The 20527-nt window shown below is 37.9% G+C and overlaps 1 protein-coding gene across 1 annotated transcript; it reads right to left on the bottom strand.

Moving 5' to 3' along the window:
• Positions 1–12032: 12032 nt before the first annotated feature.
• On the bottom strand, positions 12033–20439 carry zc4h2 (zinc finger, C4H2 domain containing). The gene is made up of 5 exons (XM_064350372.1): positions 20283–20439; positions 19056–19227; positions 17737–17909; positions 17055–17217; positions 12033–15693 (listed from the first exon to the last, which is right to left on the bottom strand). The coding sequence occupies exons 1-5, from the start codon at positions 20420–20422 to the stop codon at positions 15580–15582; spliced, it is 762 nt and encodes a 253-aa protein (XP_064206442.1). The 5' UTR covers positions 20423–20439; the 3' UTR covers positions 12033–15579.
• Positions 20440–20527: the final 88 nt, after the last annotated feature.

Here is a 20527-nt window from a genome sequence, read left to right on the forward strand (position 1 = left end):
ATTTATCTGTTTGATTATGGACATAGTCTCCCAAAGGATTAATTAAATGGCAACATTTGTATATGTTGCCATTGTTATATTATTACACACATTATGTAATGGACTTCAAAGTCAAACTTGAGTGAAACAAAGGGTTTATAGACAAAGGCACACTATTCTGTCCATTTTGTTATTCTCATTGCTATTCATTCCAAAAATTAGAATAATTTAAGCAAGTATACCCAACCCCTAAAGAGCTTGTATTTTGAAATATTGCTGTATATCATTACTTCTATGGTATGGCTGTGTTTACAGTTTCAGTGTGTGGGTGAGTGTTAGTGTGATGCCACCCGTAGTTATGAGATTGCAGAGCTTGTGCCGGTGTGACAGCCAGAACTTGCCATATGCTGTCTGGTACCAACAGTAGCTCTCAATGTCAGCCATTTGGACGTACAGCACTGTTGCCTTGGAAACAATTCAGTTAACGATGAGTGCCTTTATTTAGAGGCTACGTGACAAGTGAACTCTCCAGCTCCAAAACTCTTCACACTGCTGCTCTCGTGAATGCTGTTCAAATGTGGGAAGAGCCAAAATCCATAAAGCCTTAAAATGTGGTCTCTTTGGACTTTTGCCAAATTCAATTTATGCATATGAAGAAGTATAATACCCTATTACATTACATTACATTACATTCATTTGGCAGACGCTTTTATCCAAAGCGACGAACAAAAAAGTGCATTTTCATGATCGTAGACAACTGCTGAACACGGGTTCAGTAAGGTACAATTACTTATTTTGTACAGCTATTTCTACCCGAGAACAATGAACACTATTCTGGTCTAATATCTGCAAAGCCAACTAGGCAGAAGAATAAGCTACTATTACTTAGAAAATACAGGAATTGATCTCTTTTTACTATACAAACAAGCTTACATAAATATTGTAAATGCATGCAGAATGCATGGTAATTAAATTATATTGTATTACTGTATTATAAGTGCTATTATGAATTCCACAGGTCTAATATACTTTCAACAATTTGTCATTATATATTTATGCAATACATTTTCTGAAATGAAATATAAATGGTTTTTGTAAGATATGCAAGTACATATTGGAATTGTAATTCTTCTTGGTATGATTAGAACTGACCTGAACTTCATGTGCCCAGCTTTCTACTGTGCTGTTTATTGAAATATGCCAAATTAAGTATTCAGAAAATGGAATACTTATTAATATTATATCATCTGATGGCAATTACATTATAGCCTACCAAAAATATTTTTCATTCCTTCCATGATTTTGAGCCTCTGCACAGCAGTATGCCCCATTTTCATGAGGCACCACGCTGTGCCACATTAATAGGATTTCAGAGAATGCAGACATGCCGAAATTTTAAGTATTTTTTCCGTGACTCACATTTCATCATAAAGGCTGTTACGTTTTCCACAATTAAGATGTTTCCATGGACCATTCAGATTAATGAGATTTAATTTTAGTTCATCCCGCAACAGAAAACAGAGCTCTATATGACTAAAGGATATTTCCGTTTAATTACCATTCGTGCAGTGGACTTTTTCAGCAGTCAATTACCAACTTTTTTGTGGAACAGTTACAAATGAAATGTTGGAATTGCACCAACAGCAGAACCGCTGATATCTATCATTTCAAAATCAGACAACATTCTGTCATTTTGATGAAGTGGTTCTACACTTTCCATTAGCTGTATTCTTTAATTTAGCGCTGGAGGGCAGCGGCATGCTTTTTCGAGTGAAACCAGGGGTGCCCAATCTTATCTGAAAAGGGCCAGTGCGGGTGTAGGTTTTTGTTTTAGCACCTGATTCAACTAATTAAGTAATCATGGTCTTCAATCAAAACCTTGGTAAGTAAAATCAGGTGTCTTGCTGTTGAGCTAAAACAAAAACCTGCTCCCACATTGGCTCTTTTCAGATGAGATTGGACAGAATGAGATGGTTGCTGAATCCAAAAATTTCCAGATATTTGTCTGATCACGTGTTTTTACTTTGCTATTGACTTATTGGTTAATTGATAAATTAGTTCCATTTATGATTTGGCCTCAGCTGGAGAGCATGAGGTCTGCAATTGGCAGGCTTATTACAATTGTTCTCTTGGTGACTCCCCATGGTGGCAGTGAGCAAGAGTTTGCTGGACGTGCTCATTAACTACCCAGTCGGAGATAATTAAGTGACTCTAAAACAATGAGCTGGAAGGCACCCCCTCACCCACAAAATGCCATATCGCAGCATGGCTCCTTATTGTACTGGAGAAGGTGACATTTATAGTGTTTTCTCCTGCTAGAGCTTGGATCTCTTCCAGGGTTACAAGTTTAGGTCTCAAAACACTTCGGGCAAAATCTTTGTTCCATTGACCCGAAAATTAGGTGCTGCCAGAAGAACAGTGCCTTATTCCAGACAGGATGACAGGCCTTTATGTAATGTCCTCTCCAAACACTGCATGTGATTACAAGTACTGTATGCCTGCACCTTTATACAGAACGAACTGTAAGCAAAGGGAAGCAACCACTAAAAGCTGCACTGGAACAAAGCAAAACTTCAAATTCTGCAAATACTTATTTGTAGTATGTACTCTTCTGTGGCCAGTGAAAAGCATGAAGGACCATTTATCTTTTGTTTTGATGACATAGACACTGCTCAATTGGATGCAAGGCTGCTTACATCAATAGGGCGAAGAAGCAGCACACCAAAAAAGGCAACACAAAAGTAGCCGGCTGGGAATGTTTCAGTGTTTGGCTATCCAGCTGGTAGCCGTCGCTTGAATACGCTGCTTTATCAAACCAAATTTCCTTTGCATGTACGTTTACAGTCTCTGGGTGCAATTCTGAAGTATTTATCAAATGTAAATAATAATGGGACCTAATGAGTTCAGCAAGATCAATTTGTGCAGAAGACACAAAAATGCACTTTAAATGCAACTATAACGTTACCGGCAGCATTACGATTATGGTAACCTACATGTGGCTGTATGTATGCATGGTAGATATGGCATAAAGCTAGTAACATGATCCTGGGACATAGCAATAGCCTACTATCACCAAAAATAGATATAAAGTATGTTGACGGTACTTGGGTCATGGCATATTGCAGCAGTGGCTAAACATAACTAGGATAACTAAGCTAACGTAAGCCAACGCCTACTTGATTGATATGTGGAATCAAACAAGGTGAAGCTAGTAGCTAGCTTAATCTTGTCGTAGTTAATTTTTTCTTTTTGTGGCTCCCGAGTCTCGACTTGATATCTTTTAAATGCCATTCCTCCACCATATCGAGATTGTAATCTAAATTCATGTGTCAGGTCACACATGATTGACATATGTTTTAACATATGAAAACACACTTGGGAAATGGGGGTGGGTTCTCCTTACGCTTGATTTAAATGTGCCTTTAATTTTTATTATGTTTCTTATTACAAATTAATTATTGTTTTGCAGCTCAGCAGCAGAGTCAGCTGAGCTGACTTGGTGCTCCTGCCGAGGTCTGGTGCCCTATGTGTAGTGTGTGTACTGCAAATAGGGAGGGGGGTGGCCTTGTACATAACACCCATATATATTTTGTCAAATGCATGCAAATACCCTGGTTGACCAAACACAAGATATGCTCTGATGATAATTTACTTAGGTCTATTCAGTTTTCCCCTTCAGTGGCACAACTCAGCAGTGAATCGAATGATGGTCATGTTTGCTTCCTCCAAAAGCACAGCTGAAATCATGCTGTTTTTTTTAACATAATTTCTCACGTTTTGGACCAGGTACTGATGATACACCAGCAGCTCTGGGCTCAAATCTGTCCTTTAGAGGAAGTGTGGGAACATTTTTTGGAATGCTGCTCCTGCCTGGAATTAAATTTACAACCACAGATATCCTGTTTTAAATAAATCTTGAGTCTTGGATATGTGGAAGGAGAAAAAGTAAGAATTGAACAAAAATGTTTCATGCTTTTGGCAGGGCTTATTTGTACCATATAGTAGTCCTCACCATGTTGCATGTAAACAGCTACACAATATGACAACCAGGATTAGGACAATTATTCTATATACTGTGTGCATGCAATTGTGATCAATACAGCAACAACCTTATGAGGGGAGAAAATGAGCGATTAGATATGGTTACAGCCCAACACCTCGTATTGCAATAACCAGACTCAATAATTGGACCAGAAATGACTAGCCCACTGAACAAAAGAATCAGGAGAATAGCTTCAAAACATTATTCATATATTTAAACAGACACTCTTTCCCAAAAGACTCACAAGTGGGAAAAATTAGTGTTGCTTTCAGGAATACAAAAGTGTGGTATCACCAAGAAGGCACAGAAGGCTCATATAATCAAGAGGTGTAAAATGAGCCAAACAAACCAATTAGTACAACAAACGTATGTACCCATGCTGTATTAACAGGCTAACCCAAAGCACTCAGTGCAGCTCAATGGCTAAGACAGGTGGATGTGCCAGGATGGCAAGGCGACAAAGAAATGTGGACTTGCATCCACACAGTGATTTGGTGAAAAAACAAAGGGGAGCTGCCAGGTGTTTGTGTAAGTATATCAGATCGGAGCTCAACAAATCACTGAGCAAGATACAGACGGTGACCTTGTTCCCTGGATCCACTGCATAGTGCTTGATTAGTTCTACATATTGTAATGCTGCTTTGTGGGTTAGTCGTATCGGATGCATGCGACTGGGAGAATGAGTGCCGAGCCCACACAAATGTGTTGGGCCTCTGTGCTGATTTATGACTATACCTTAATGGACCGTATAAAGCCAGGTCTCATGGCTCTGTCCCGTCATTCATGACTGGAATAGAGAAAACAATGGTTCCTTTGAAGAGGAAGCCACAGGGATGCAGCTATTACTAACGTAGCCATTCTTCAACAGGCTAACAGCAGGAAGAATGCACAGATATGTACATTTACTAAAAATGAACAGTTTTAATAAGAGGGACCTCTCTGTTTAGTTTGGTGAGACAATCATATAATAAGTCAGAAGCTGTATGCTTCGGGTTGCTAGGGTGACAGTTTCAGGTCAAGCTCAGAGCCCACCTCTTACATAATGGCGTGACAAATATTACAAGAACGACTGATGAAACATATCCTTTTGTAACAAAGATCCACATTCACAACCCATTGCAATGGATAGCACTGTCACCTCACTTCATGTGTTTTTCAATCACATTTTAAACAATGGCAAAAAATCCACTCTGGGACTGCCAGGAGTTATCATATAAGGAATTTAGATCCAATTTAGCACAGTACCCGATCATCAGCAGTGGTCTTCAGTGTGCAAATGTTAAATGAGTCACATTTAATTTCAACCTTTGCGTATTTCACTCCTGCAGTAGTGGGATGTCAAGAACCCCTGTCACCCAGATAACTAATTAATCATTTGGCAGCTTGCTTCCTTTAGCCTGCCATTCAACCGCTGCCTCCTCATCTCCATATTATCTTGTTATTACTTCCCTCTTCTCTCAGCCCAGAGTCATAAAATTCTACCAGCAATTTTCAGACCAACGTAGAGTTTGAATGTTAAGGTTAATGATTGACATGCAAATTATTGGTTGAAAAGGAATCCTTGGAAATTAAAAGCCAACATATCAGAATTCACAGGGACTTGTATACTTTTATTTATTTACCTTGAATTAAACTATTTCTTTTCTTTCTTTTTCAAGTATCCACAAAATCACCAACATAAAACAGACAATGTAAGTGAAAGGGGGAACAGGGAATCTTTATTAAATTCATGAAAACTACACAGCCACATAGACGCAGCAGAACAATAATGCTCTTTTCCACTCCCTCTCTCTTCCACTCCATTCACTTTGCTGGGCCCACTCCCGTGCCGAGGCTGATGAGGTAAGCAGTCGCTACCCAGCATGCAATTCACACCCTTAACAGCACTCCCAAAAGAACATCAACTGTGCATTATCAGTCTCACACACTGCATCAATATCAAGAGCACACAGTGACCCTGGTTACACTCCATGTAGCAGAGGTGGAAAATCCATGTACTGAAAGTTAAAGTACTCCACAATATTTTTGTCCAATCGCCTGGATTTGCTGATTATCGGAATCCTTCAGTCAGGAGGTAGAACTAATTAACAAAAAGAAATGTTTGTTTCTTATTGCAACTGTCTTTGCATGATCTGGAAATCGATCAAGGTCCGCCATCTTTAGGGATATGGCAATCCTTTAAATACACCTTGTGAGCACTTCAGTGAGGAAACACAAGTGTAGCCTTTGCGGAAGTCTTTTTTGCAATATAAATGATAACACATAAATGATTCACCTGTGGATGCACCTCTGTCACGTCTGTAACTGACATTGCTTCCAACTGATGCTAGACTGAGCAAGGACATTCCATTTACCTAATAAATGCTGCCTCAGTTCCTCTTTCATCACATTTGATCTTTGTATCTTTTTCTTGCATCCTCTATTGGGAGGAAGCTAAGGAACAAGGAAAGAATATAAGCAAGAGACATAAGGAGTGAACATAAGTGATTGGTATGAACCCCTGGGCTGTATCCAGAACTACTGTGTCCTTGAAATATGTACTGTCTACTACAAATGTACATGTGCGTAGCAAATACAGTATGTGATACAGTATGTATGTCTGACTGTGTGTGTGTGTGTGTGTGTGTGTATAGCAAGTGAGTGGTATGTATGTGTGAATGAGTGTGTGCTTTCAACTATGTGTTTGTTCTTACAAGATTTTGGATGCAGGATCTAGATAAGTGAGAATGCAAAATATATTATAAGCACACAGTACTAGTGATTTTTTGTGAAACCAAACACAACACTTCAATTTTTATGGCTTTGAATAAATAACCATGGACATCAGCAGTTATACCACAGATACTGGCATGATTGTATAGACACATTGCCAACCCTGGCCTACAGACTAATGAGGTAGTGCATCCATCTGGGCAGGGTTGTTTAACAAAACACACAGAAGCTACAAACTACCATCTGTTCCAATTCTAATCGAATTACTTTTTCAAATAAGAAATTTGGTAATAGTTTTAAGATTTTTGCAAGAACTTCAGAGCCATGGCAGCAGCAAAATAATTGTGCCGCTGCCTTCCTTCCACCCACGGTCACAAGTAGCATTCAGCTGCAGACCTGCATAAAGAAACTGTCAGCTTCGTGCACTGTTCACATTTCAAATGAACGCCCTCTGTGCTCCGACTCAGTGACACGCCTCTGTCTGGAATGCCAGAATTATGATTTCATTATCTGACTGCTTCAGAACTGTCTCCCTGCCATCATGTGCTCACCTGTACAAACGCTGCTCCATACGCTCACTTGAAGTGCCCATATTTCATTCTTCACCTAACTGCACTGGGCCTTTTCAATGCTCTGCCCAGTATGGGTAATAATTTGGGATTTGGAGTTCTGCAAACCTGAAAGGGTTTAAATTTACTTACCATGTATGGGTGGGTGCTAAGCATTGTTCCTTGTATAACTAGTTTAACCTTCATCTTCATTAAAACTTCACAGTCAATGTATTTATATCAGCTTTACTTTAGCTTCTGTCTACGATGATAGATTTTTAAAAGTAACTATTTCAAGTCTTAACTTTGGAAGACTTTATTAAATTAAACATTCCTGAGTTGTAAAAGTTCATGGTAACAATGATACAGGGACCCTTCATGTGAGTAAACGAGTGTTCTGTTTCTTATATGTCTGTTTATTACTGTAAGTGGCCAAAGAGGAGGTTGATAAGTAGATGGTCAGATCTGAAAACCTTCTGACTGAACCCAACTCAAGTACGAGAGGATTCTCTGTGGAAACAAACATGACCTCCTTCAACCGTCTAGCCCACCATGTCCCATAGGCTAATTTTCATTTTTTTCATGTTCAGCTCTGGTGACCACATCTTGAAAAACGTACTAAAGCCCTGGAAAAAGAAGAGAAGAGCAAAAACAGCAGGTTCTGGTCTGACAGAGACACTTGAAATATCTCTTGTCTCAGAAAACAGACACCTAGGGGAGATTCGATTTAAGCCAGGGAATGAGGAAAACATGGCAATTTCACATTAGAGGCCACAGATTGAAATGAGAAGAATTGCCTGAATAAAATTGTCAGAATTAGAGAAACAGTTGGATTCTGAATATGAAACTTGACAAAACAGTCAATTCATTCTAGCTTACATGGAAATGATAAGCTAAATTGGTAAGATTTCATATCTTTATAATACTTTTGTATAACAACTCTTATATTCAATTAGATTCTTTATTGTCTTTCTAGAGGAAATTTGTTACCATAGTCCATACAGCGCACATGCTTCAATACAACAGAACAACACAATATATGCATACATACAGTTATAAATCTGCAGTTCACACATTGTTCAAAAAAGAAGACATTAACAAAGTATACCATTCAGTGACACATTGTCAGAGGGGACAATATATATAATAACTTTTGAAGTGTCTTTTTCCAAATTAAGGACCTATATCTACAGCCAGATGGTAGTAGTGTGAAAAATGGATTATGGGGGTTCTGGGGGTGATATGCTATTGTGAGTGCTTTGCGTGTGATGCCTTTGTTGTTGAGGGCTGAGAGGTTTGCGGGTGATGAGGCCAATGATTTTGGAGGAAGAGTGTGTGATACGGATAAATTTGTTCTTGTTGGAATCAGTTAGCATGGTGCAGAAAAAAATGGGAACAGTAGAGTAGTTTGGGTTGGATTATACTTTTGTAAAACAACAACAGAAGGTGGGGAGATACAGAAAGCGTTTTTAATTAGCGAATTACAGAGAGTCTTTGTGGGCAGTGATTACGGATGTCAGTGTTGTGTTGTTCAAAAGTTTATTGTCCCAGGTGAATCCAAGATGTTTAAAGCACTCTCCCATCTCAACAGTTTTGTTGTTGATGCAGGTGGGTTTAGGGTTGTGCTGTGTATGCCGGGTGTAACGATAATAAACAGGTCTTTTGTCTTTGTGACATTTAGCTGTAGGCTGTTGTTTGTGCACCATTGTGTGAAATAGGAAATGGAGAGCTGATAGAGAGAGTTATTGTCATTAAGGAGTGCAGGTATGACAGTACTGTTTGAATATTTGAAATATGTAGTGATGGGTGCAGGGCTGACACAGTCATTAGTGTCAAGGGTATACAGGAAGGCACTCAGGACACATCCAGACACATGGGCTCTGGTGTTAGCGATGATAGTTGAGGATGTTACCGTGCCCACTCTTACCGACTGTGATCTGTCACTGAGGAATCTGTGTGACCAGCGGGTGAGGAATGGTGAGGCAAGGAGCTGGTGAAGTTTCCCGATCATCTGGGAGCGCTGCATGGCACTGAATGCAGAACTGAAGTCGATGGAGAGGATTCTGGTTATGTTCTCTGGTGCTTCTTGGTGTTGTAGGAGGAAATGAAGGAGGCATGCCACAGTATCTTCATCATCATTTACACTGAGAAACTGTTTCACCTCTTTTTTTCTTAACTCACTTTGACACTTTTTTGAGTTTAAAAAATCTGTCACAATAAGAGACAAATTCAATTATAAACACATTTTTTAAACAAATTATTTACTAATGCCGTATAATTATTAGACAGATATTGAACATTGCTTTTCAGTCACAAATTTAATTTTAAACTCCTAAGGCTTAAACAATTTCCAGGATAAAAGCCATCCTAGATGCAAAACTATTTTATCCACATTCATTTCACATATGTTTTCTAGTGAGTCTCCCTCAGAGAGAGGTTGATTGTCCCACTCTTAGTATACTGGGTGTCTGGTATCACATTCCACAGTGAGGGACAGGGTAATAAAGCAGGCAAAGGAGGGTATGGAAAGTGATTCACCAATGATGTGACAAGCACATGGCACAAAAACAGGCAATGGGAGGGTCATCTGTTTCTCTCAACCATCATCTATTTAAATGCATTATTTCTTATGTATGTAGTGCTAATCAGATTTAATACTCTAACAGATTTAAGGGTATGCATTTTAGCATAGTCCCTCATACTTTGAATAAATCATATAAGGTCCTCCTAGTGTTATATTTGTCTGTTTAGCTGTCGTGATCAACAGTTCCGTTCTTCATATTAGAAGACACAACATTAAAACAAATTATTCACTGTAATGAATTAATATTATTGAATTTGAAAGGGACTTACATGAGTTTTATTGTGTAATAGCATAATAAAAACGAATGTAAACTGACTGATAAAATGTAGTATTCAAGGACTTGCGATTACCTTCCCCATGAAGTCCTGTGGCAGGGAACAGAATACAATTTTAATGATTTTTGTTGTTAAGAAACACCTTCAGAGAGAGAAATGTTGATGTTCCTTAGTGTTGAAACAAGAGTGCCACAGGGGAGAAAATGATTCAACTGCACACGCAGAAACAGACGGTTTAAGTGTGAACTGTAAATTTAGTAGTCTGTCTGATTTTTATGTGTGATTTATTTCAACAAATATGTTAAATCAAGACTTTGGAAAGTCTACAGTGTGTTAAGATTCCCCTGAAACTGTACTTAGATGGGAAACATTAAAATATAAACATGTTCTCTTTTGACATCATTGCTCGTGGATCAAGCAGCTTCTGAACTTGGTTCCACTGGGAAAACATTCTGCTAATTATTCAAGTTTAATGGGTAAGCAGTTCTGTGATTAACAATCTGTAATCCATTAAGATGTTTATAAACCCATACTGTAGATTCATAGGACTGGCTGGGCATGAGATGAAAGGCCTAAATTCCCACAGGCCTCTCATTAGCTTGGTAGGCGACATACTCTCTCTGACCCCAACAGGAATTCTAAAAGGACCTCACAGTACACTGAGCAGCGAAATAACAGGCTCCACCACAAATTCATCTTATGATCTTAAAGATATATATTTTTTATTCTATCCTTGTTTTTTTGCCCATAGATTCTGCTTACATGAGGGGGCTTTTTAAAAATGATTGGTAGATTACTTCAAAAGTAATTATTTAAGTTATGATAATTTATTGCATTGCAGAACTATATTTGTATATTTGAAATTTAATACTGCTACCATCAATGCTTTCAGCATATCTTGCTTGTAATGTAATGTATCTTTTAGTTTTACAGTTCTTAAATATTTGATAAATCTGGTACTTGGGGTAACATATATTATTAGGTATAAATCATTCTTTGATTGACATATGTGGAAAAGCCGTGACGCACTTCTCTGTAAAATAATTAACATTAGCATTTAGCACATTCCAATGAATGCAGAATTTGCAAAAACACTGGAGAACATGCAAAGTAAAATGGCAGAGGATCACTGAAGAAAACAAAGAGACAAAAGAAAAAAGGGAGAACACAACACAAAGTGTGTCACAGGTAGGGACCAAGAATGTTGCAGCCCTTAGCCAGCTGTAAGTCTTATTGCATTTTTCCTTTTCATATATTCCAGAGATGTAAAAAGCATGGAACAGCCTGCTTCAATGCGTACTTTGTTTTTTAGTCCTCTCAAAAACACGAAGATAACTTTCAATGAAATCTTGCATTCTTGCCTTGTTGCTAGAGTCAAATACACTTAATCACATGAACATTTTATATCCACACATGCTATACGCTCTAGAGAGAACACAAGTATACAGTTTCGAACACAGCCAAAGTTTGTAGTTTCCTCTCATATTTTAGTTGCAAGAGCACTGTCAGAGAGGAGCAATCTCAGGACGCTGGCATAGTGGCCTGTGATAGATTGGCAGCCAGTCCAGGGTGTAGTCCTGCCTCTCGCCCAATGCACACTGGGATAGGCTCCAGCACCCCACTGCGACCCTGCCCAGGGTAAGCAGGTATAGATAAAGGATGGATGGCATCCTGGCCATTAGGGGGCTTGCGTGGGGTTAAACCATCTTTTATGTATGTTGTGCCCTTCAATTATCATATTACCTTCTTTCTACAATAATAAAAATAGTGAAACAATATATATTTGATAGGACAGATTTAAGCCTCTTCAGATTTTATGGCCATCTCTAAGCTCAAACTTTTCAATATTTTACATTGATTTCATCATACAAAGAATCAAATCTGCTGCCACCTTCTGGTACACTATCTTTATTGGACAAATTGGTCATAGTCAGAGATTCCTATGTAGACCTTTTTTAGTAAAGGGGAAGCAAATCTCAAACATTAGCTTCAAACAAGTACAATTTACAGTTACTTGGTAAAATGAAACAAGTTTGCTTCATAATGGACATAAAGTTATACATGTTAAATTATGACATAGTGATAAAATGTGATAACATTACTGGAGTCAAAAGGAAAATGTTCATGATGAATACAAGCACAGTTGAACCAACTGTACAATGCAATAAACACATATTGGAGCAACTGCAGAACACAGATATGACTCAACAGACAAAGACTTAAAAAGATTTAACAAATGCATTCTCTCATTTTTATTGGTAAACATTCCCCTTTTAACATAAGTAAATAACGCTTAATAATGCAAATCACATTAGCAACTTTGAACAGTACACGCTAAACATCTACATGTAGGTAAAGGGATACCTATTAAATATTAGAATAATCTTCACCTTTATATTTTAATAATTATTCTATTTTAATTGGCATTTGCTGGTAAATGTCATACCAATGAAGTTGGTTAGTATAAATAAAAATCATACAAATTAATACTTATAAATACAAATACAAATTAATCCTTTAAAATCCAAGGGCAATCTTGTCACACATAGCAACAAACAATATTAAGTGGTCTGTTTCAAAATGAAAACAAATTCATTTTATTAGGTTCAGAAACAATTACAACATATCCTGGTGAGTGGAGCACAGCACAGATATAAACAAAGCACAGATAACTGAAATACTGTAAACCTGGAAGATTCAGTTTGTACTGAATTAGTTGTTAGAATAATGTCTTTTAGAAGTCTAATTGACAGAAACTGCATTTATTTTATTAAAAAAAGCACAAAGAGCACAATTACATGAAGACATTATGCATACATTAAATACCAGAGAAGGATACCACCGGGATCAGAAAATAACCAACAGGATGGATTGTATATAAAATATAAGCTGCATTGCTCTGGACAGGAGTATTTGCTAAATGCCTAAAATGTAAAATATAATGTAAATATATTTGGCATTTCAGAAAATGCATATTTCGTTTGAACAGTAACAGGCAATCTGGATGGGTTTTGCCTATATACCACAAACACAGGTAGCCTTCCGGAGTTGAGAGGTGCCAGCAAAACAAATTTGTTTTCATCATCTTTTCCTACCACAATGAATGATAAATAGTGTCTTTTTGATTGAGCATTTTATCGACCCTTGCATGGCAACCACATATTGCTTTAGTGATATGTTTGGAGTGAAACTAGGAGGACATTTTCAAATGGCCAGCTGGGGATGTGGCCTTCACAGATAGGCTTCTGCGTATTGTTAGCTTACTTGTAATGAACCTAGAAAATCAACATGGTTTGGTCATAAATTTACTGTATGAACATTATAAATCATATCAATGCTATTAAAAGCAAAACAGGTTTTGGAGCATTAGCATCATTGATTTCTCAACTTCTCATGGGTATATGAACAACATCATGCACACACAGCCTCACTAGTGAGCTACCGACCTACATATTGAGGCAAGACGTAGGCTGGAGCTTGCACCAGCTAATTAGCCGGCAAAGTTATGCTTTAGCCCAGTTTTCATAGTGCAGTCCGTAAGTATTTGGACAGTGACACAATTTTTGCTGTTTTGTCCCTGTACTGATTACAGAGATTGTGTTGATGATGTGTGTGTGTATATGATTTGTAATCAACCAATTCACATGGTTAAAGAGAACATTCTCAGCTTTTATTTAAGAATATTTTATACACTTTGAATGCATCATGTATTTTTTAGAAATTACAGCTCTTTTTAAACATAGTCCCCCCTATTTCAGAGCACCATAATGTTTGGGACATATTAATATTATATAGTAGTTATGTTTAGTATTTTGTTGCATATCCTTTGCATGCAATGACAACTTGAAGTCTTTGCTGAGTACATTCTCTGGCAAAGCTTTTCCAGTTTTTGCCTTTGAATGACACCTTTGTTGCTTTAGCAGTATGTTTGGGATCACTTTCATTGGCTATCAGCAGTAACATCATCAATGAAGACAAGTGAGCCAATACCTGTGGCAGCCATACACTTCCAAACCGTAACACATCCAACACCATGTTTCACAAATGAGGTGGGGGGTGCTTTGGATCTTGGGCAGTTCCTGTTGGCCTCCATACTTTGCTCTTATCATCACTCTGATACAAGTGAATCTTTGTCTCATCCCCCCACAAGACCTTTTTCTACAATTCTGCAGGCTCATTTAGGTACTACTTCTTAAAATTTAACCCGGCCATTTTGGTTTTTGCAGCTTTGGTTTGCATCTTATAGCGTAGCCTCTATAGCTATGTTTGTGAAGTCTTCAGTGGACAATAATCACTGATACATCCACTCCTGCCACCTGAAGACTGTTTCTGATCTATTGGACAGGTGATTGGGTTCTTTCTTCATTATGGTGAGAACTCTTCAGTCATCAACAGTAGAGGTCTATCTTGGTCTACCAGGCTCTTTGTGGTTACTAAGCTCACCAATGCTCTCTTTCTTCAAAAGGATGTTCCAAACTGTTTATTTTGGTAAGCCTTAGATTTGGCCTATGTTTGACTGTTTTTTCTTTCTTCTTAGCCTCATAATGGCTTCCTTGACTTTCACTGGTTCAACTCTGGTCTTCGTGTTGACAAACACAAACAACAGATTCCAAAGGCATTAAACGGCATAGAAATCAAGACTAGATACTGAAAGCTTATTCCTGCACTAAGGAAGCAAATTAACACACCTGACTAATCAGAAACACCTGTGAAGCCATTTGTCCCAAACATTATGGTGCCCTGGAATGATGGGGGGGACTATGTTTAAAAAAGCTGACATTTCTACATGGTGAAACCAAAATGTATTTAAAAAATACCCTTTAATAAAAGCAGAGAATTTTTAACCACATGTCAATTATTTGATTGCAAATAATTTGTGGATTACAAAGCCAAAAAATATGCCTTTGTCCCAAACATTATGGAGCTATATATTTATATATATATATATATATATATATATATATATATACACACACACAGAACACTGGCAAAATAAATATTAGTACTGAACAGTCTTGAAACTTTGAGCAGAAATTGAAACTATTTTGTATTCTATGACAAAATAGAAATAGCATCTTTACATGCACTAGCAATTGGAAAATTAAAAACAAATTTTAAAAGTTTCAAAACAAAACTGTGATTCGCAATTTAAAGCACACGCAAATGTCCAAAAGGCCTTACAAGGTTCACTGAAACACTTGGTACATTGCAGCTGAAACTTATTCTTGGTTGTTCTTTTTTACAGAACCACCCTGAGTGTCCTTTAAAAAGTATGGAAGTTACATGTGTTTCTGAAAAGAAAACACTAAAAAAGCCACTTCCCTTTCTCAAACCTAAACTTCTCGTTTGTGCTTATGTAACTACACAAAGAAAAGGGTATGTGTATAACGTAACACAGCAAACCAATTTCACCAAACAGAGGTTTGGTTCAGTACCCATTTATTCATCTGGCTTCCTCTTAGGTTTCTTCGGATTTCTGGAGCGACTTTTGGCCTTGCAGAGCGGACATATGGGGGCATTCCGGTGGATTTGTTGGTGACAAGACAGACATGCCTAAAAAAAGTTGGATATTTTTGTCATTAAGAATGTTGTTTTTTTCAACATTACCATTTTGCTTTTCTAATTTATAAGAGCACATTTCAGATTACAAGAAATAATACAAGGCAATATTATACAGTTTTTGACCTTAAGTTTGTATGCACGTCATATTGACATAGGAGCAAATGGTGACCGCAATTTACTTCTCAGAGTGAGCCCTTTTTACCTTTATCAAGTATATACAGCTGTACTGCATGCAATGTATTTCTACAGTAGCTGAAGGATTTCACAGTGTGTTCTTGCAGTTGTGCTTTATCAAGTATATACAGCTGTACTGCATGCAATGTATTTCTACAGTAGCTGAAGGATTTCACAGTGTGTTCTTGCAGTTGTGCTTACAGCACAGAAAAGAAGTCGTGATGCACAACCTTTCATCATTAAAACAGCCTTACTTTTCCCATTCAAACTGATTAGCAGACAAATACACCTCACCACACTTTCATTCTTTCAACAAATCCCAAGCACAAGAAGTGCACAGTGCGGTAGTTAAATAGCGCTGATCACATTTGAATTTGAGGTTCTCTAATCTTACCAAAATATCTTACTGACTCTTCTCTTGTCAACACAAACAGATTCAGAGACACATACAGATAAAATATGAAAAAGAACTCAAAGCAACTAACATCAAGTAGTTTTAGGAGTACTTTTTAATGAAAAGTACAAACATTACTTTATGAACAAATGGTTAGGAAATAATAACAAATTGAATTAAAATATATTCGGAACAGGAAAAAAAGCTTATCATCTCAAATCCCATTATCTGAATGTGACAGACTGTGCACAATTGATGGTTTGCTCTCCTACAGTAAAGCTCATAGACACCAAAAACAACATTTGAAACAGGCCTTTTCTGATGTAATAACCATATCCGTTTAAGCAGCAATTGCACTATTGAACAGCAAATTAATTGTATAATGTTCCATGTCCCAAAGGTACCATTTGTCTTTTAAAAACCAGAACGTGTTTTTCTCCACACATAACCCACACCTAATAATCACTGCACTAGACTCCCAAAAATCAAACTGTACCACACATCTTTTTATCTAAAGTCCACAATCCTTCACAAACCAAGAAACACATTTCGAGTGAAAAACACATTGTGGTTTTGAACCAATATAGCATACAAGAGCAGACTTGCAGTCATGGAAAGCTAGCTATTAGTATTTTCTGGTCAGTATAACATATCAGTAAAAACATAAAGGGATTCTGTCAAACAAGGGTGACCTATTAAGATACAGGACTGTAAAATGAAGCTGCCAATGTGATTTCTGACTGTCCTGGTTTGACCTCATATAGTGCTAACAATGACCACTCACCTTCATTGGTGGAGGTTGCTGTCGGAAAGTGGCAGTCTGTCGGGCATCTTGTTTCCTGGCAACCTGGAGCTGTTGAGCAGCTGCTGCTGCCGCAGCTAGAGACTCTGGAATAGGGGGCTCTGGGGGCTCTGTCTGCCACTCTGCCTTCTGCTTCTCAAAGTAGCTGGACAACCAAGAGGCCAGAGAACATTACATTTTCATTACAAAGAAAAGCACACGCCTTTTACTTGAGAAGCCACAAGACTTCAGACAGAAGACATCCACACTTACTTAGTTCATCAACGTTAACAGAAAAGCATCTTCTGTACAGAAATGAGATTTATTTAGTAATTACAGTATGTGGTACACACATTTCTGTGTAATGTTTCTGAAATGGATGTCAAACTCACAACTTAGTCTTTCAGAACACATATCTATAAAAATAGAGAGCTCCAGTCTTTTTCTAGTTTGTGCTTAATCCTGAACATTATTATTTTGCAAAGAACAAAACCTGTGCATCACAGGTTTTCCAAAAGCAGAAATATTTTCAAAAATGAGCTTGTGTTACACAACAGCAAAACATATCCCCTGTGTCATCCAGGCGTATTTCACCAATGATAGACAAAGTAATAAAATGATTCAGAAAATAAGGTTAAACCGCAGAAGCCTGAAAGTGAAGATTAGTGCCAAGGTGAAGACGTACTCCAGTGTAAGCTTCTCCTCTTCTTCACACAGGTCTGGCAGTCTCTGTAGGCCTAGGGTCATCCTCAGAGCATCCACATGCTCCTTCAGGGGCTTATACTCCTCGTGAAGACGTCTCGTAGACTCCAGCAGCTTGTTGAGGTCATTCTCCGACTGCTTAATTGTGTTCTCCATCTAGGCCCAACACAAGACAACAAAAACAACAAGTCAGTTTGCCTAATCTTAAAGAAACAAGGTGATGTGGTTATCAGATGTGATTTTAACAACAAACAAACTAGAATGGCTCCTTGGAGATCAATCATAATTTTAAACACTTGCACTGACTGACTGATGCAGGCACTGGGTTTGCATGTACAATTACTGGGTCCTTACTATCCTTGTATAACATGATCTATAGTAATTCCTCTGGAAACAGGATTTCCCTAGCCATATGAACAGCCCCTTTTATGAATGCAGTTCCTAAATAAATAATTTTTTAAAAAGTAACAAAACAACACATAAAAAGAGCTACATATTTGTTTGTCCCTTTCTTTTTGATGCTATGAAGAAAGCTGAACAAAGACGAGGGAGTCTCTCTGTGGGACTCCATTGAGGGGGTACCTATGAAGCACCATGTGAATGGCAGATTGTGCATTATGTTAATACAATGTTATCTGAAGAAAAACATGCTTTTATCATACAAAAATGCCAAGTTACTCACACATACAATGCACTGCCTACAAGCCATTAATTCAAACATGCAAAATGTTGGCCTGCCATTAAGAGTATTGATTTCAAAATTAGGCCCGGTTAAAAGGAACCATGTTGGCTACCTTAGCTCACACAAATTAAGAAAGATGTATTCCAAAGCAATGCTACCCAAAGTGAATTCTGTCTGTTGAAATGAGGTCAGAAGGTGCAGAAATGAATGTTTTTAAGGGCTGAAAGTCTGTGGTCATAATGGTTATTTCTGTAGAAACCCTGAAGAACTCTCAGTGCTCTATAGGCATGGGGCATGCCGCTCGACCAAGGCGAAACTTGGCGGGATGGCATACCTGCAATCGCAATGGTGCATTAGACATACCATATATTATGGTTCTAGGGTGGTACAAGTCAGCTTATATTTAATGCTTTCTTGGTGTTGCACTAATACTTATTGGTCTGGGAATGTTTGCTCACATAACTTAAATGCATTGACAATCTTTTTCACAATGACTCACCATGGATAAGATCTGCTAAATTAATGTAATAGAATATAACAAATAAAACAGAGCCAGCCTGCAGGTCAGACCCTGTGAGTGGACTTCAACTCCCAGGAACCTCTTGGCTGTCATCACGCACCACATTGATGTCAGCATGGATGAGACGCAATTCCTCCACATGGGCCATCTTCTCCTGCAGCAGCAGGTCCATCTCCTGCTTATACTCCTTCAGGTGCTTCTCCTCTGACTCCAGTGCCTCAAACTCAGTCTTCAGCCTGGATTTAATTTTTTCCATTTGAATGGTCTTGTTTCTGTAGTAGAATACCAAGTGAGAGATCATACTCAGCTGTAAGGACATCAACTTTCCATTGTAATGTACTTTAAAACCAGCAATTTTTTAAAATTCAAAAATTAAGTTTATGTATTGGACTACTATATAACTTGTCTTAAGGCACTGTTCTAATGCATGGATGAGCCCCATGGTCTGATATAAAATCTGGACCTGAGTTGAATGGTCTTGTTTCCAAGACAGAACACAGTCTGACGACATTGGCAAAGTCTGCCAGCGTCCCCTGCTGGTCAATTGAGCTCCCGCAAATTTCTCTGTTGAGTTGGCCATGAAGCGCCTTCCTATGGCTCGTAGCTGACAGCACAATTAAAAATTAAACATTAGCTGTCAGTCTAGCTATATAGACGTCAATTCGAACCCCTATTCATTCAGCACTTGATAATAAATATGTTTTAAAACATAATTAATTCACACAACCCGTTCACTTCATGAAGCAATCCTAGCTACCAAAAGAATACTTGGCTACAGCAAATGGAGGCAATTCCAAAATATAAAAGCTATCTCAGCAAACCATTTATTGTACAAGTAGCAATCTAACAAGCTAGTTTATGCAACAAAGAACGCGAAACAGAACAGCTATGTTTTATACTTTGCTGACTTTGTTTTGGAGAATAGTCTTTCAAGATAGCCACGCAAATAATACTTAAATAATGCAACAATTGCAGATTAGTAGTTATCAGAACAGCAATGTCAAAAACACAAATGCACTTAGGTAAGCTTTCGCCAATTTAACTAGCTAGCTAGCCAAACTGACGACAGCTTACCGAAAGCTTACACAGCTAGTTATCACTTTGCATTGCATAGTGCTGAGCTATCATTACCGACAGAATCCAGGCGATTCGTGCCTTTACAAGACTACTGCAAAACTGTTACTATAACAGCAAGCTATAGCTACAAAGTATAATTTTGCTACCTCGCATGCACCACGGCAGTACATCGCCAGTTGGGGAAACTGTTTATCATACATAGCCTAAATAAAAATAATTTAAACATATTAATGCTTGAAATTATAATTACCTGATTTCCTTTATGTTTTCTAATTTGCACATAATCTCTTGCTCATCCGCCATGATTTCAAATACACACACTAGCCACAAGCCTGCAACAACACAATAGATAGGAGGTCGTAGATGGCTGTAGCAGGAGATTGTGGTCATGTGCAAAATACATAGAATTGTGGTAGCTGCAGTCTAACACAAAAGAACGTCATGCTAATAAAACTACATTTCCTATCTACCACCAGTTTCACTATCGACACATCC

This window comes from Anguilla rostrata, chromosome 9, assembly GCF_018555375.3.
Source record: "Anguilla rostrata isolate EN2019 chromosome 9, ASM1855537v3, whole genome shotgun sequence".
Taxonomy (NCBI): Eukaryota; Metazoa; Chordata; class Actinopteri; order Anguilliformes; family Anguillidae; genus Anguilla; species Anguilla rostrata.

Excerpts from the sequence above, each read along its gene's own strand:
- zc4h2 (XM_064350372.1), bottom strand. The coding sequence starts at position 20,422 with ATGACCACAATCTCCTGCTACAGCCATCTACGACCTCCTATCTATTGT. Across the intron at positions 19,228-20,282 it reads GAAAACATAAAGGAAATCAG|AAACAAGACCATTCAAATGG; the intron begins GTAATTATAATT and ends ATTCTACTACAG. Across the intron at positions 17,910-19,055 it reads TCCATGCTGACATCAATGTG|ATGGAGAACACAATTAAGCA; the intron begins GTGCGTGATGAC and ends TGTTGGGCCTAG.